Raw genomic sequence first — 14,944 nt, 5'->3', positions numbered from 1 at the left:
TCGGCACAGGCTCTGACTGTGAAGCCTCAGCGACTTTCCTGGTGGTTTCAGAGGAGCAACAGGGGTCAGTGAAAAAGATCCCACCATCGCCTGCCCTGCAGGTCCCTTCTGCTCCAGAGCCAATGGGACTGGCCGGACTCTGGTGCTGGCAGGGGCTCTCTCCTGGGTCCTGACCCCACACCCAAGCTGGAGCCCAGGGCTGGATGGCCTGCCTCATGGCAAGTCTGGGTCCCTGGGCACCAGGGGGCTCGTGGAAGGGGCTGGGTAGACCTGGCCTCGTGGACACGTAGCCAGGAGAGTGGCTCCCGTGGGATGGGCGCTCGCCCACCCAGTTGCCACCCAGCTGCGTGCCAGGCAGGCTGAGGGGTTCAGAACACTGCGGCCGCACTGCGAGCTGCTCCAGACCCTGTGACACCTGCCCTGAAGATTCCTGTGCACTGCAGGGGGCCGGCCTCCACCCACCCCATGTGACAACCGACACTGTCTCCAAATGCTGCCCAAGCTCCTGGTGACAAAACTATCGTGTGAAAAACTGCTGGTTTAGAGACAGGTGAGGACTTGATCAATTTGAGATGAACAGCATGGTTTTCTGCAGACTGTGGATAATCCAGCGTTTTTAAATTGTTAAATATACATAAATATACATTAAAAATCATTGCCCTTTTAACCATTTTTAAGTGCACAGCTCAGTGGCATCAAGTACACTCACAGTGTCCTGCAGCTGTCACCACTGTCACCTTCAGAACTTTTCATCTTCCCAAACTCACACTCTGTCCCCATCAAACACTAACTCCCCCTCCCCCCACCCCTGCCCAGCCCCTGGCCCCCACCATCTACTTTCTGTCTCTGAATCTGACAAGCCCAGGGACCTCATGTAGGGGGAACCACACAGGATTTGTCCTTGTACCTGGCTCATTTCAACGAGCATCACATCAAGGGTCATCCACATTGTAGTGTCAGAATGTCCTTCCTTTTTATTCCCGTGTGGACAGATCATATCTTTTTATCCATTTTTCAATTAATCAGTTCTATCCATTCATCAGCTATTGACAGGTGGGCTGTTTCCACCTCTCGGCTGCTGTGACTTGAGCTGCCCTGAGCATGAGTAGACAAGTGCAGGTTCAAGTCTCTGCTCTCAGTTCTCTTGGGTCCACTCCCTGGAGTGGAATTGCTCGGTCAAATGGTAATGCTATGTTTCACTTTTTGAGAAAACTCTAGTTTCCCACGGCATCTGCACCAGTTTACATTCCCACCAGCAGTGCACGGGTTCCAATTTCTCCCCATCCCCACCAGCACTTGTTATTTTCTGTTTGTTTTGTGTTGATAATATCCATCCATCCTAATGGGTGTGAAGTGATCTCTTGCTGTAGTTTAATCCAGGTTTTACATTCATCGTTAAGTTATTTTCTGGGTGTACACATGATAGGATCTCTGTCTTCTGGGAACTTAATTCCCTGGGGTGAGACACATGCATGGAAGCAGCTGACCACTGGAGGGACCCAGCCACAGAGCACAAGGCTGGGCCAGCTTCCGGGAGTGAATTGGCCCGGTCAGCACGAGGAAGAGGCTGTCCCGGCCCACCTGAGACCAGGCCCCTTCCTGACAGCAACGGTTTCGGGCTGCCTGATGCCTGGCGGCTCCCGCCTGCAGCCCGCCCATGAGAGGGCGGGGTTGGCCCCCGTGGCCTTGGATTCAGGAAAGCAGATGATAACAGGACAGTGACAGTGGCAGATGAAGCCCAGGCAGCTCTGGGGCCAGCCCTGCAGCACTTTGTGGGCACGACTCGGTGTCCAGCTCTCCTGAAGGGGGTGCTGACTGCGTCCTGGGCCCTGTCTCTCAATGGACCCTCCCAGCCAGCCACCCAAAGGGAGGGAGGGCTTGATCATCAGAGCCAATGAGGTGAAATGTGCCTGGGACACCCCAGCCCGCAGAAGGGGAAGCAGGGCCGCCACCCGCCTCCTCGGGGTGCTGGGTCAGCTCTCCGGTAGTGCTGTGTGGTCAGGGAATACAGCAGCAGGCACGCGTGGGGCGTGGCCTCTCCTCGGCCACCCCCGTGGACAGTGACTTTGCCCTAAATGGCCAGAGGCTTCTCGCTGGCACAGGCCAGCCACGGGGTGGTGGGTGGGTGAGTGCCCGCCTCCTGGCTCAGCGGCAGCCCAGTCCCCACCTCACAGGCTCTCCCAGGAGAAGGGCCCGGCCAGAGAGCTTCCAGACGGGCCAGCTGCGTCTTAAGGAAGCTGCCTGTATTTCTTAGCCCCTTTAAGATTTCACTCACTGTTACCAGAAGGGTGACAGTTTGCACAGACGCGGCTACTTCCATATTTTGCTTCAGCCTCACAGCCACACCCGGGGGCTCCGAGTCCCCAGCACAACGGTGGAGGGAAGGAGGTGGTGGCCTCGCACCCGACCTGGTTGTGTGGGGCTCCTGCAGCCCTGAGCCCCACCTGCTGGCCTCAAGGGAAGCAGCGGCCGGTTGGCCCTCGGGCACACAGGGGTCCTAGCGCACTAAGGCATGTGGGAAGGGCTTGTGTTCCGGGTAGCAACCCAGTCTACCAGGCGGCCCCTGCCATGGAGAACCTGCCTGCCCTTGGGGATGCCCCCCCTGCTGGGGGAAGGTCCAAGTGCAGCCGGGGCCTTGGAGAGACCCCAAGTGCTGTCCTCTCCCTGCACGAGGCCTCCATTGGCCTGGCTGCCATCACCACCTTCACTGGGTGATGAGGTCACAAAAGGTCCTGGGAAAGAACCTAGAAAATGCATCCTGGGATAGAGGTTGGGCTCTGAGATGGAACAAAGGGGAGAAGAACTGAGGTTAGGACAACCAAGAGGAGCCAGGAGGAGGCTGGGAAGACAGGAGTGCTGGGAGGGGCATTGTCCTGAAGGGGCCAGTGCTGGGGGAGGGGCTGCGGAGGATGGGGGTCTCCTGGGGGTGGGGTGGGGGGCTGGCTGTCTTCGGGGCAAGAGGGTAGCCCCCAGAGCTGCACGGGCCCTACCCAGTGGACACACACACACGTGGCTGAGAAAACGAGCCTTTCCTCAGGTCCAGCCCCGTCCACCGGAGGTGCAGGCTCCTGCTGATGCCACCAAGGAAGACTGAGCCTTTGGATGTCCGAGATGGCATCTCTGGATCACTGGCATGGAGGTCCTCACCGCAGGAGCACCCGGCTGTCCCCCAGCCCAGGGGGGCGCCGTGGTGGGGCTGGGAGGAGTGGGTTAGGTGTGTGCTCCGAGCAGTCGAGAGCTGATAAAGGATGTCAACGTTCCTCTTTATAATTAAGAAGATAATTTAATTGCTGCTATTAAGACCTCAGCTCCTCCCAAAGTGGGCTGCTTTCAACAAAATACCTTTGGTTCTGCTGTTTCCCACACACAGACCTGGCAGCAGTTAAGTGGAGATGCCGAGATTCCGAAGTTTCATCTCGTGAACCCATCTGGTTTGTAGTAGTACAACAAGCAGGAAAGGGAATTGAATCAAAGGCACAATTTGAGTTTTTCTAAATACAGAAAACGTGTGAGGTGGACCAGCAAACACCCCCGTCGTCCCCACCCAGGGCTGGGCTGTGTCCCCCGCCTGTTCCCAGCTGGGCCTGTGTCAGGACGCAGAAGCCGCTTCCATATTGCGGAAGGCACATGGGGACAGGCCTGTGCGGAGGTTCTGCCCGGGAACCTGCAGAACCGAAGGGCCTCACTGGGCCCACACAGAGGAGGAGGGGGCCCCCCGTCACAGTAGGGAAACCAAGGCCTGGGCCGGTGGAACCAGGCTCGCCCCCTTTGTACCCAGCTCCAACTGGGCCGCACTCCTGCCTCCATGGGAATCATCCTTTTGGTCCTAGAAGAAGCTCCTGGCCCCCACCTCTCTCTGGCCACCTGCATGTGGCTTTGATCTGCATCAGCACCTGGAGGGCAGTGCGTCATGCTCCCCCTCCCCCACCCCGTCCATGGCCCACATACCCTCTGGACCTCCCCAGCCCCAGGGAAGGGGCTGCAGCCCCTCAACCACCAGGGCCCTTCCCTCCTCAACTCGGGCCTGAGGACCACCAAACAGACCACCTGCATCCCACGGCTGGCAATGTGGTGCAGGGGGTCCGTCCTGAGCATCTTCACACCAGTGGGGGCGGTTCTGTGGGGTGGCAGGGCTCCAGAGCAGGGGCTCTGGGGACTCAGGTGAAGGGGTGCAAACCGCCGGGCTTGCGGGGCACCTGGCACCAGGCGAGTCTCCAGAACCGCCAGCCATTTGCGCCAGGGGCATGGGGAGGGCAGGCAGTTCCCGAGCCTCCCTGGGAGCTGGGCCCTTTACGTCCCAGACACAGGCTGTGGGACGGAGGAAGGCGGCAGCCGGCCCAGGGAGACGCCTGCTGCTGGGCATTGTCATCCCACACCCCAGGGTCCTTGGGCTCCTGAGACCCCTGATGTGGGGACCGAAGGCCCCACCCTCCTCCACTTGCTCCCGACTTTCCCTCTTTCACACGGTGGACGTTGTTGTTGTTTGAAGAGCTTCAGGATTGAAGAGTCCAGAGCCCCTGGACCAGAGCTCTGAGGTCCCTCCTGGTCCTAGCTCTCGTCCTCACTGCTCTGGCAGCCAGAACCTGGGGACAGGCAAGAGGGCTGGAACAGGGCCTCTGGGCCGACAGGGAAATGCAAGGAAGATGCTTGTGGGGGCATCCAACAGCTGAGGGTGAGCCCCTGAGGAGGAGGGATGAACAGGACCCCAGCCACACACAGAGAAGGGTCGGGGTGTGGGAGGAGGGGCCGGAAGAGGGAAGATGATAGACGGTCCCAGGGAGGATGCCTGCAGCTGAGGGTGCTCACCGAGCACTTGGGTCAGGATGAGTGACCAAGAGAGGCCCGAGCGCCCTTCTGAAACGTGAAGCCCACAGCAGAGGCTGGGTGCCCCAAGCCAACCCTTCCCTCTGACCCACAGGATGAAAGGCAGGGTGACAGCAGTCTGTGGGGGTGATGGGCAGCACAGCACCCACTCGAGAACAAACAAGCACCCTTCACCGGAGACTGGACACTGGTCTGAGATAGAGACCCCTGACTGGTGCATTGTGGCCAGCTGGGCACCCGGCTCATGACCCGCGTATGACAAGTTTTCAGCCAGGCCAACTTACCTGTGGGGGCAGCGGCGGGAGAACCCGCCTCTAGGAGCCGTTCCCCAGGGAAGGCGACCATCTGCAGGGTCTAGCCCACAGGCCGCCTGGCTCTCGAACGCAGCCGGCCAGGAGCCCGACGTTGACCTTTATTCTGTCCCGTTCATCAGCGCGTGCGCGGCCCTGCATCAGACAGCAGCAGGGCTCTCCCTCTCCAGTGGGTGGTGATCTCGGGAGGGGCCACGCTCCGCTGAGTCCTCTCACCTGCAAACGCCAGGTGCCAGCGTTGGTTCAGGGGGAGCATCTCCTCACTTTAGCTTTGAACAAAACCAGAAAAGAGATTTCTCCACCCATGGTTTTCCCCCAGTCTGGATGGTGAAAGTGTGCAGTGGGGAGAGGGAGGCCTGAGAACCACAGTGGTCCCGAAGCGGTGGCCGGCGCCCACAGGGAAGACTAGTTCAGCAGGGTGAACCACTGCCCATCATTCCTGCAGGCCTCCCAGGACAAGGGGGTGCTGGGTGCATTTGTGGCCCCCAAGCAGGGGAGCCCAGTGGCACAGCTGGCTCACCCAGAGGGAGATCTGCAGTGGGGAGGAGACGGTATCCATCAGGGGTGGTGTCCAGGGCTGCCCTCAGGAGTGCATTCCTGAAGCTCTGTCCACAGAGCCTGCTGGCCACTCAGGCAATGCTGCAAGTCTTCATGCCCGGGCACCAGGTGCCCCATGAGGCTCTGGAGGGCCCTGGCTCCAGAGCTCACCCTTCAGCAGCCTTGGTCACCACCTCCCTTCCTAGACCTGCCTCAAGGGAACGGTTCCTGCCATCCAATTGCTAAGCTCTAGGTCACTTCCACCTCCAGGACTAATACATCCGGGAAAAAAGTCCAGCGCAGGGCAGGCATCAGGAAATGCCTGGCTGTGTCCTTGGAGATGTGGTGCCTCCTGGCAGCGATCGACACAAATACACTGGGTCAGGCACAGAAGGGGGACAAAACCTCGGCCACTTGCATTTCCCGTCCCTCTTGTGTCCAAGTCGGCAGCCTTGACGTTGACAGGCTGTCAGCTCTTCCTGCCCGGACTCAGGAAGGGAGGGATCAAAGGGTTCCTCTGGCCCCATCCCTGTTGTTGAGCTAATAGGTCCCTCACCACCTGGCCTGGGAAAAACGCTTCACAGGCAGGTTTCAAGATGACTCATGACCACTGTCATTGTGGCCCCGTCCAGGTCACTCCGTGGGGACACTCACAGCAAATAAAGTCAATAAACAGGGGAAAACGCAGGCCTGAGCCAGGCCCAGCCAGGGAAATGCTACAAGAGCAGAACTACCTGTTTTTGTCTTTCTAATAAGAGTCAGAGCTTCTCCCCTTCCCAGCCCCCAACGGACAGTGTCCTGTCACGACAAGACCGTTATACCAGCTTCCGTGGAAAAACACACAGGACAGGCACCGTACTGAAAACAGGCCAGGGGTGCGGGCCCAAGTCCTAGAAAAGGGACAACGGCCAAGTGAGGAATTTAACAAGGCCGGATGCACACCTGGGGCCACAAGGTGGCAGTGGGGGAGGGGCGCTCTGGCCGGGATGGGAGGGGCGGGGAGAGGACGCAGGGAGGCGTGGCCTGGAAGGGGCTGGGAGGAGGGGCTCGGAGCGTACCTCAGGGACCCCCGCCCCGCCCAGGACCCGGTTGCAGGGAGACCCCGAGTCCCCGAGTCAGCCCGGGCTCGCTCTCCCGGAGACATCCCGCGCGATGTGACTGGACGCAAAGAAATGGACACTCAGGCAGCTTCCAAAAGAGGCGAAACCGTTTATCAAGGCGGCGCCGGCGCGGTATCTACAGTTATCTACAAATATCCACAAGTATCTACACCGCCTGCAGACGGATTCTCGGGTCGTCTACACTGCAACTGCCAGCCGGGCCGGGGGACGTCGCGGTCTCGTGGAGAACAATAAATATCACTTCCTTCCGGCGCGAACCGCGCACTTTGGCACTGGCGGTGTGGACCCGGGGCCCTCGGGGCCGAGGAGGGACCCGCGGTGGCCCTGGGGCCAGGGGGCCAGGGAACCAGGTCCTTGGACAGCTCTGGGGCTGGCGGATGGAGGCCCCACTGCTTGGAGGCCCGGGAAGGGGGCCTGCGGTGGCCCCGGGCTGGGTGGACCGGACCCCCAGGCGGGCGCCCGCATTATCTGGGGCAGTAGTCGTAAGAGCCGGGCGGCGCGGCCCCGGCCGATGAGTACATGCTGGCGGCGGCGGCCGCGGCGGCCGCGGCCGCGGCGGCTGCGGGGCTCACGGCGGGGTGGTGGTGCGGGTGCGCGTGCGGGTGCGCGTGCGCGTGGAAGCCGTGGCCACGCAGGCCCGGCAGCGGGTAGGGCGCTGGCCGGCTCTTGGCCCCGAGGTAGTGGTCATAGGCAGTGGCCGGGTACTTGTAGGGGTGGTGGTGCAGCGGCTCCGACGCGCCGGGCGCCTCCAGGCGCAGCTCGGGGTGCGGGGTGCTGGGCCGACCTCCGGGCGCGCCGGGCAGCGGGACGCCGGACCCGGGCAGCGCGGGGCTCAGCACCCGCGCCAGCAGCTGCGGCGGGTGCGCCGGGTCCCCGAGCACGGCCGGGCCGCCCGCGTCGCGCTCGAATTCTCGCCGGGCCTCGGCCGCGTCTGCGGGGAGGGCCGAGGGCTGAGCCGCGGAGAGGCCCGCGAGAGCGCGCCCGCCCCCGCTCCGCGCCCCTGCCCAGCCCCCGGCCCTTCCTGGGGGCCCGCGCCCTCCACCGGGACGGCGGGCGGGGCGGGCAGGCGCAGCCGTCGGGCCGGGCGGGCGAGTGCGCGCTTGCCCGCCGCCGCGGCCGTTGTGCAACCGGCGCGCGAAGGCCGCGAGCGCCCCTGCGGCGCGGGCGAGGCCGGGCGCTGCCGTCTGCCCAGATCCCACGACCCTGGCCCTACCTTTCTCCGCGCCGTTGGGCTGTGTGGGGGAGGCCACGGGGTTCCGCGAGCGCGCAAAGGCGCTCATGAGCGGCAGCGCGCCGGGCCGATGGTTCCGGGGCCTGCGGGAGGGAGGTGGGCGGCGGGTCAGGGGGCGCCCGGCCAGGCGCCCGCGCGCTCGCCGTCTCCTGGGGGGACACTCACCAGTCCTCGGGGTCGCAGTCTCGGAAACCTTTGGCGAAAGGGTTACTGGCGATCTTGAGCTGGGTAATCTGCAGGGAAGCGGGCACTGAACACCCGGCTCCAGCCCCTGCTCTTGGGGCCACCGGACCTCGGTGGAGCGGAGGGGAGCGTTAGGAGAGCCCTCCCCCACTCAGGAAGGGCCCCTCTACTCTCGGCTGACCAGAAATGCCTGGCCCACAACTGCTCCCTCCCCCGCAGGGGTTGTGCCTCTCTCCTGGGGCAGGGGTGCTGGGGAGACCCCTTTCTCGCTAAGGAACCTGTCTTTTCCGTCCCAAGTGATTAGGATAGAGACCCTGCGCCCCCGGCTGGGATGGGAATGTAGTCACTTCCACCCCCCACCCCGCTGTGGTCCAGAGTGGAGGGGCACCCTAGGAATCTGGGTAAACCGCGCATCAGGCCCCTGATGGGGAGTTTCCGGAATGGTTTGGAAAACAAACTTTCAGGCCACAGTGACAGTTCCCCCTTGAGAGGTCAACCTGATAGGAGGCTGGTCCCGCCTGCAGCAGAGGGGAGGGGGCTGCCTGAGGCTCTTGGGGTGGGGCTCCATCGAGTAGGGTTTCCAGGAATGGAACCTTCTTGTCCCCCAGGCAGCAACTGAAAATTGCACCCCTGCCCAGAAGTGTTGACCGGGCCACCCCGGGGCCTCACCCGGTGGTTCTGGTAGGCAGTGACCGCAGTGAAGCGTGTCTCCTCAAACACAAAGGTTTTGAAGTTCTCCTCAGCGTATTTCTCGCTGTCTTTGCGCGGGTCCACATAGACCACGTGGAAGCGTGGCTGGTATCTGTGCATGGAGTTGAGAATAATCTGGAAGAAAGGTGGTGAGGGCCGAGCTAGGAAACCAGCCAAGGTCCGGACGGGCAGTGAGCTTCCAAACAACTCGACAGAACCCTGAGCTCCCAAAAGGAGGCTGGGCCGTGGGGCATCACCGCCTGGATTGCAAAGGCTGCTGCCCTCACCCCCCACCCCGCACGGCCCCATCCTTTCCAGTTAAAAAGCCTCCAGCAAAACACAAGGAGTGGGGAGAGGGAAGCAGTGTGACCCACCAGTCCCCGAGCCCCTGACTGGAGGGCTAGCTCTCCTCGGCCTGTCCCTCATCCACACCCAAGCTGCCCAAGCTCTGCCTCTGGCTCCAGTCAGCAGGGACTCCGGAGGGCCTGCTGGGGGACAGGGCGGTAGCCTGGGGGGGGTCGCTCACATGGCCATTGTCGTCCAGCAGGTTGTTAGTCAGCTTGAGTTTGTCGAAGGAGACGATTTGCTTCATCCACTGTGCCCCCTTGGCCGGTGAGTCGGGGTGGTAGTGTACGCGGCCGGGCGTGGCGGGGTCTGCCTTCCCGGCCACCAGCCAGGATGAGCTGTGGAAGGCGTACCTGGGACGCCGGGGCAGGGGCCACAGCATGCTGGGGTAAGGGCCTTGCCGAGGGAACCCCGAAGGTGCCTCTGATGAGGTTCCCACAGGTGAACGGGGAGCTTTTCCAGGGGCAATGTGAGGAAAGAGAAAACTCCCCGTCCTGATACACAAGCGGCAGGAAGCGACCAGAGGGAGGAAGCCGGGCCCTGGCGCCACATTTCGCCGCACGCGGGTCTCTGCTCTGGGCCTCCTGTGTCGCCGGCGCGGCGGGAGCCCAGATCGGGCCACGCCGGCGGCCTAGGGCGCAGGGCGGACCAGGTTCTCTTTATTAATTGCTGTTAATTGTCCGTGCGGCCAGGCCCGCCCTGCATAATCTCTCCTGGCCACCCCACCTTTCCTGCCAGCTCTGGGGCCCAGCGTTCCCGGGGGGTGGGGGAAGGGAAGGGGTACCGGCGCTCACCTCTCGGGAGAGGGGCACACGGAAAAGGCAGGGGCTGTGTGCGAGGGGCAAGACGGTGGGGGCCCAGCCTGCATGACCCCCTGAGGGCCACTCCCCAGAACTGCTGGGGGTGGGGCGTGTGAGTCTGGGGTCTGGCAGGAGTGGGGAGGGGGCACCGGTCACTTCTGTCCTGGGCCACCCACCCTCACCAGCCTGGCCAGGCAGGAACCCATCGCCCTCCAGGCCCGGCTAGGCGCTCACCGGTAGCGCTTGTCGTCCACGGGCACGAAGTCCATGAGGAGCATGTAGTCGGCCATGGGGTCCATGCCGAAGAGCTTCACTTGGAAGGTGGGGAACATGCGCCTGGGGGTGGTGGGACCTCGGTCACCTCAGGTGGGGGAGGGCAGGGCGGCCCGCCTCCACCAGCCCAGGACGTGGCCTCCCCACCCGGCCGGCCGGCCGCTGTGCTGGGTGGGGAGGCCCCTCATCGCATCTCCCCTCACTCGTCTGCTTGACTAACCCAACCAGGCCCCTGCCCAGCCGAGGGCGAGTGGACGGCAGGACAGCCCCCTGCCCCCTTTTTAGAAACACAACAATGGCGAACTCAGTGCTCAAGCCAAGCCTCCACTCTTGAACATAGGCCTTTGGCTTCTTCCGCCAACTTTGCCAGTGTAGACCCAGCCTAGCAACTGCCGATCCAGCCGTCCCATCCCGAGCTAGCCTCAGCTGGCAGTAGCACCGGCCCCCGGGATCCTCGGCCCTCGGGCAGGCCTCCCCTGCTCGATCTAATCAACCGCCCTAAGCTCCCGGCTCGAACAAAGTGAAAGCGAGGCAGACCGTGTGATTCTGAGGAGTCCCAGTCGCCCTTTCGGCTGGATCTGCGGCTGCTCCCCAGTCCCTCCAGTGAGGCCGAGCCTTGGAGTCCACAGTCCCGACACTGAGGCCCTGCCTCCCACCCAGTGCTGGAGTCTCCCCACCTTCCTCGGGGACACACGCAAGTTCCCAAGACGCAGCTACTCAGGGCTGACTTGGCTTGTGTCCTTGGGGTCCCCTAACTCTCCCCTCCCCTGGGCTCCGACTCGGTGACTGACCCGGGCTCTGGAAAGGACATTCTGCGGCTCCTACCCTGGGCACTGGCCATGGGCCGGCCTTGCCCTGAGTGTGGGCCGCTGGGCCCTGGAGGACAGCATGAGGCCCCCACCTGCTGGTCCTGCAGCTTCCCCTCACAGGCAACTCCTTGCGGGCGGTGGGCAGAAAACAGATGCCAGCCCTCCTGGACAAGCCTGCCACGCCTGCCCTCGCCTCTGCAGGCCGGAGAGGGCTGCAGAATGCTGGCTTCTGGGGCGAGCCTGGCCCCGCCGAGGCCCTTGCTGGGCTGGACTGGGCCGGAGGCTGGGGCACAGTCCTCATGGGGTGGCGGGGGGAGGCCAAGTGCCCAGGGCCAGCAGGAGAGCCTGGAGAAGACCCCTGATCTGGAGCTGGGCACAGGCCCCAGGCTCCCAGGGCGGACGCCGCGGCACGGAAAGAGAAACCACGAGCAGGCTCTGCAAACAGGCCCTGAGCTCCCCTTGGCTGTGTGGACCCAGAGCTGGTGTCTCCTGTGTACACTAGACACAGACCGGCACCCGCCTTTGTCTGCCGGTCAAATTGGTTGCATCGCAAAACTTGTTCCCCTTCTCTCTGGGCCCTTAAAACAAACACAGGCCAATTGAAGGCGGCGGCCCCAGCAGCAGAGCCAGGCCCCACCATCGCCCGAGACGTAGGCCTGAGAAGACTGGATAGCACTCTCCCCTGAAACACAGCACAGTTTTGAAGGGTCTTAACTCTCTCCTACAACGTTCCAGACCATTGCCCCATGGCCAGGCTGCGCCTCTATCTAGCCCGGATGGACTGAACTAGGGGACCAAAGAAGGCAGTTTTCTCTGAAAAGTTGGGATCCACTGGGATCTGCCAGTTGGTAAGGCCCCTGGGAGGGCGCGGCGAGCTGAGCCGGCCCCTGCTTCAGGCGCCGGCGTCCTGGGGCTGAGGGTGCACCCGGGCGGCCGCGCTCCTCCGCCGGCCCCTCCGCCCGCGCGCCAGGCGGCTGTCGCCGGAGCCGGGAGCCGGGACCCGGGAGCGGAGGAGCCGGCCGCGCCCCCACCCCGCTTGCCGGCCCCGCTCGCGTGCGTCGGACCGAGGCGCGCGGCTAGGGAGGGGCGCCCTGACCTGCCGGCCTTGGTGACGATCATCTCGGTGCCCAGCTGGTTGAACTCGTCCCACAGTGCCTTCATCTCCAGCTGCACGCTCACGCTGGCCACCTTCGCGTTCTTCTTCACCGGCGCCTTGGCGGCGGCCGCGCAGCTGGCCCCGGGGCCCTCAGGCTCGGCAGCGGCGCTGGTGGCGGCCCCGGCGGCCGGCGCGAACGGGTAGGCGTGAGGCGGGCCCGGGGCGCCGGGGGCGGCGGCGGCGCACGGCTCGTAGCGCGGCGGCGGGGGCTCGCGCGGGCCGTACGGGTCGGCGCCCGGCGACGCGGCGCCCGGGAAGCCCCCCGCCGCCCCCAGGCCGCTCAGGCTGCTGGCCGTGAAGGCTGCAACGTCGCAGAAGTGCGAGAGCTGCGTGAGCCACGGGCTGGACACCGCGGAGATCATGACCCGCGGGCCGCGCCGCCCCGCCGAGGTGAGCGCTGCCCCGCGCCCCGGGCCGAGTGGCGGGCGCGCGCTGCGCTGCGCCCCGGGCCGCGCCGCCCCACGCCGCCGCCCGCGGAGCCGCCCCGCCCCGCCCCGCCCCGCGCCGCGCCCCCGCCCCCGCCGAGACAATGGCCTCCCCCAGCCCCCTCCCCGCCCCCGCCTCCTCCCGGCCCCCCGACCGCCCGGACCGGCTCCCCCGAGCGAGCGCCCGCCGGCCGCCCCTCGCTCTGCCGCCCTCCCGCGTTGCACTTCTCTCTCCGGACTCTTTGCAATTTGTTATTTCCTTACCTTTGTCTTCCTCGTTCAAGTCTCCCCTCCGCATCCTCTTTCCTCCTTCCACTATCTCTCTCGCGTCTCCTTATTTCTGTTTTATTTTCTGCCTCTTCCTCTTTTTCCTGCTAGCCCCTCAGCGCTTTGTCTTTCTTTTCAGTCTGCCTGTCCCCCTCCTTTCTGCGTGCGTCTCTGTGTTATTCATGGCTTTTAACTCTTTTTTTTTGAATAAAAACTGAACTCTTTCTCTTTTTCTTTTTTTATGATTCAACTTTCTTTCGTAAATTTTTCTCCACTTTCTTCTCTTTCGTTCTTGCCCTCTTCATTTCCTTTTCATCTTTCTTCTTTTGGGTTTTCTGTTTTCTCTCCTTTTCTCAATTTCTTTTTCTCCCTCTGCCCCCTGCCTTTTCCGTGTCCCCTGACAATCTCACGCTCCTCTCCTTTCCTCCCGCCTCTCTGAGCTCACGGCCCCTCTGCCACCGCCTTTCTCTGGTCCTTCTTTCCTGTCCTCCCAGCCTCCCCTCGCCCTCTTCTGCTCCTGTGTCTAGCTGCGTGCGGGTCTCTGCAGCGGGGTCCCCAGGCTGGAGGGTCCCCAGGCTGGACGGGGGCACAGAATTTGGGCAGGATGCCCCCCTTCCTCTCCACCCTAGAGTCCAAGCTAGAAGCCTGGAACTAACCCCGCCAGAGCTCCCTCCACCCGCTCTTTGCCCGGATCCTGCCAACCCTCTTTGCTTGGGCCCCACGGCAGCAGGGGCAGGGGATCTGGCGGGTGGGTCCGTGTAGACGCAGCAGGAGGCTCACCTTCCATGTCCCTGGTGACGGTGCTGAAGTGCATCCCGGCCGGGGATCCCAGCAGCCTGCGAAGCTTCGCCGGGTCGGAGAACCCAAGGCCCAGGCGAGCGGTGTGCTCTGCGGCCTCTGCTGCAACCAGAGAGGCAATGCTGAACGCGCTGGCCCGGGGAGACAGCGGGCTCCGTGCGTCCATAGGCGCCCGGCGGCCTGACCGGCGCCGCCTCCGACTGCGTGCACCCGGCCCCACCGAGGCCGGCCCAGCCCTCGGGCCCCGGGGGCGGGGGCCTGCGGTGCCACTCACAGCCGCCGGCCCTGGGCCCAGGGGATTATGGTGTCACGGCCCCCCACTCTGGGCCGGTGGCAGCCGAGGGGCCCTGATGGGTTGAGAGCCCTGGGGGTGTGGGCCCTCCTGCTTTTCAAGGTCCGGGCCCCTTGCCTCTGCTCCCAGGGGCCTCCATGACCAGCACCCCTTGGACATCCCGCTGCTCCCCAGGCCTGGGTTCCCTCTGTACAGCGAAGCCATCAGCTTCCCCAGCCCCCGAGGGGAGGTGGGGACGCTGGGAGCGCCCAGTCCCAGCCCGAAGCAGTGGGGCACCAGCCCTGCCCCTGCCCTCGGCTCCTCCCGCCTCCTCTTCCCCGGCTGCCCCTGCACCTGGGTGAGGAGAGGGCAGTCCGGGCTCCGGCACTGGCCACAGGCGGACAGCCCCAGGGCCACGGCGTCGTCCTTTCCTCGGTGCTCAGGGACAGGACCCAGCCCAGCAAGCGGCCCCCAGCCCTCTTCGGTCGGCTCACTGTCGTGGCTGGGGACCCTGAGCAGAGGGACGCCGCCCAGGCCAAGCAGCCCGGGAGCCCGAGCGTCACGCGCACCCGCGCGCACCGCCCGCCTCTGGCCAGGACGCTTATACATCCGGAGGGTGGGCAGTGCCCGCTCCTCCGACCTCCCAGCGCACCGGCCGGGTGCAGGGAGGGCCGGGGGCGGGGCCTGACTGGCCGAGGGAGCCGAGGACACGTCGGAGGAATTCAGGCCGCAGGCCGGGTCGTATGCTGCCCCTCGCTCACCACCCACCCCACAGCCAGCCTGCCCGCCTGGGAAGGCCCTGCTGCCCAGTTGGGCCTTCAGGCCCAGGCATCCCAGACGCTAAGACCTGACTTGGCCTGCGCTTCCGCACACCTACTGCCTCTGAGGCCTCTCTGCCCAGTT

The 14,944-nt window shown here is 64.2% G+C and overlaps 1 protein-coding gene across 2 annotated transcripts; it reads right to left on the bottom strand.

Annotated features, from left to right (window-relative positions):
• Nucleotides 1–6,867: 6,867 nt before the first annotated feature.
• On the bottom strand, nucleotides 6,868–14,262 carry TBX1 (T-box transcription factor 1). Of its 2 annotated transcripts, none has more exons than XM_081252905.1 (8): nucleotides 13,753–14,262; nucleotides 12,221–12,581; nucleotides 10,277–10,378; nucleotides 9,424–9,595; nucleotides 8,877–9,032; nucleotides 8,190–8,257; nucleotides 8,007–8,107; nucleotides 6,868–7,724 (listed from the first exon to the last, which is right to left on the bottom strand). In XM_081252905.1, the coding sequence occupies exons 1-8, from the start codon at nucleotides 13,934–13,936 to the stop codon at nucleotides 7,258–7,260; spliced, it is 1,611 nt and encodes a 536-aa protein (XP_081109031.1). In that variant the 5' UTR covers nucleotides 13,937–14,262; the 3' UTR covers nucleotides 6,868–7,257. The 2 variants fall into 2 exon arrangements, with proteins under 2 accessions (XP_081109031.1, XP_081109032.1); XM_081252906.1 differs by lacking the exon at nucleotides 13,753–14,262 and adding an exon at nucleotides 12,970–13,432.
• Nucleotides 14,263–14,944: the final 682 nt, after the last annotated feature.

The sequence above is a fragment of the Mesoplodon bidens genome (genome assembly GCF_964165515.1).
Source record: "Mesoplodon bidens genome assembly, chromosome: 13".
NCBI classification, from domain to species: Eukaryota; Metazoa; Chordata; class Mammalia; order Artiodactyla; family Ziphiidae; genus Mesoplodon; species Mesoplodon bidens.
This window is presented reverse-complemented; position numbering and strand designations above follow the sequence as displayed.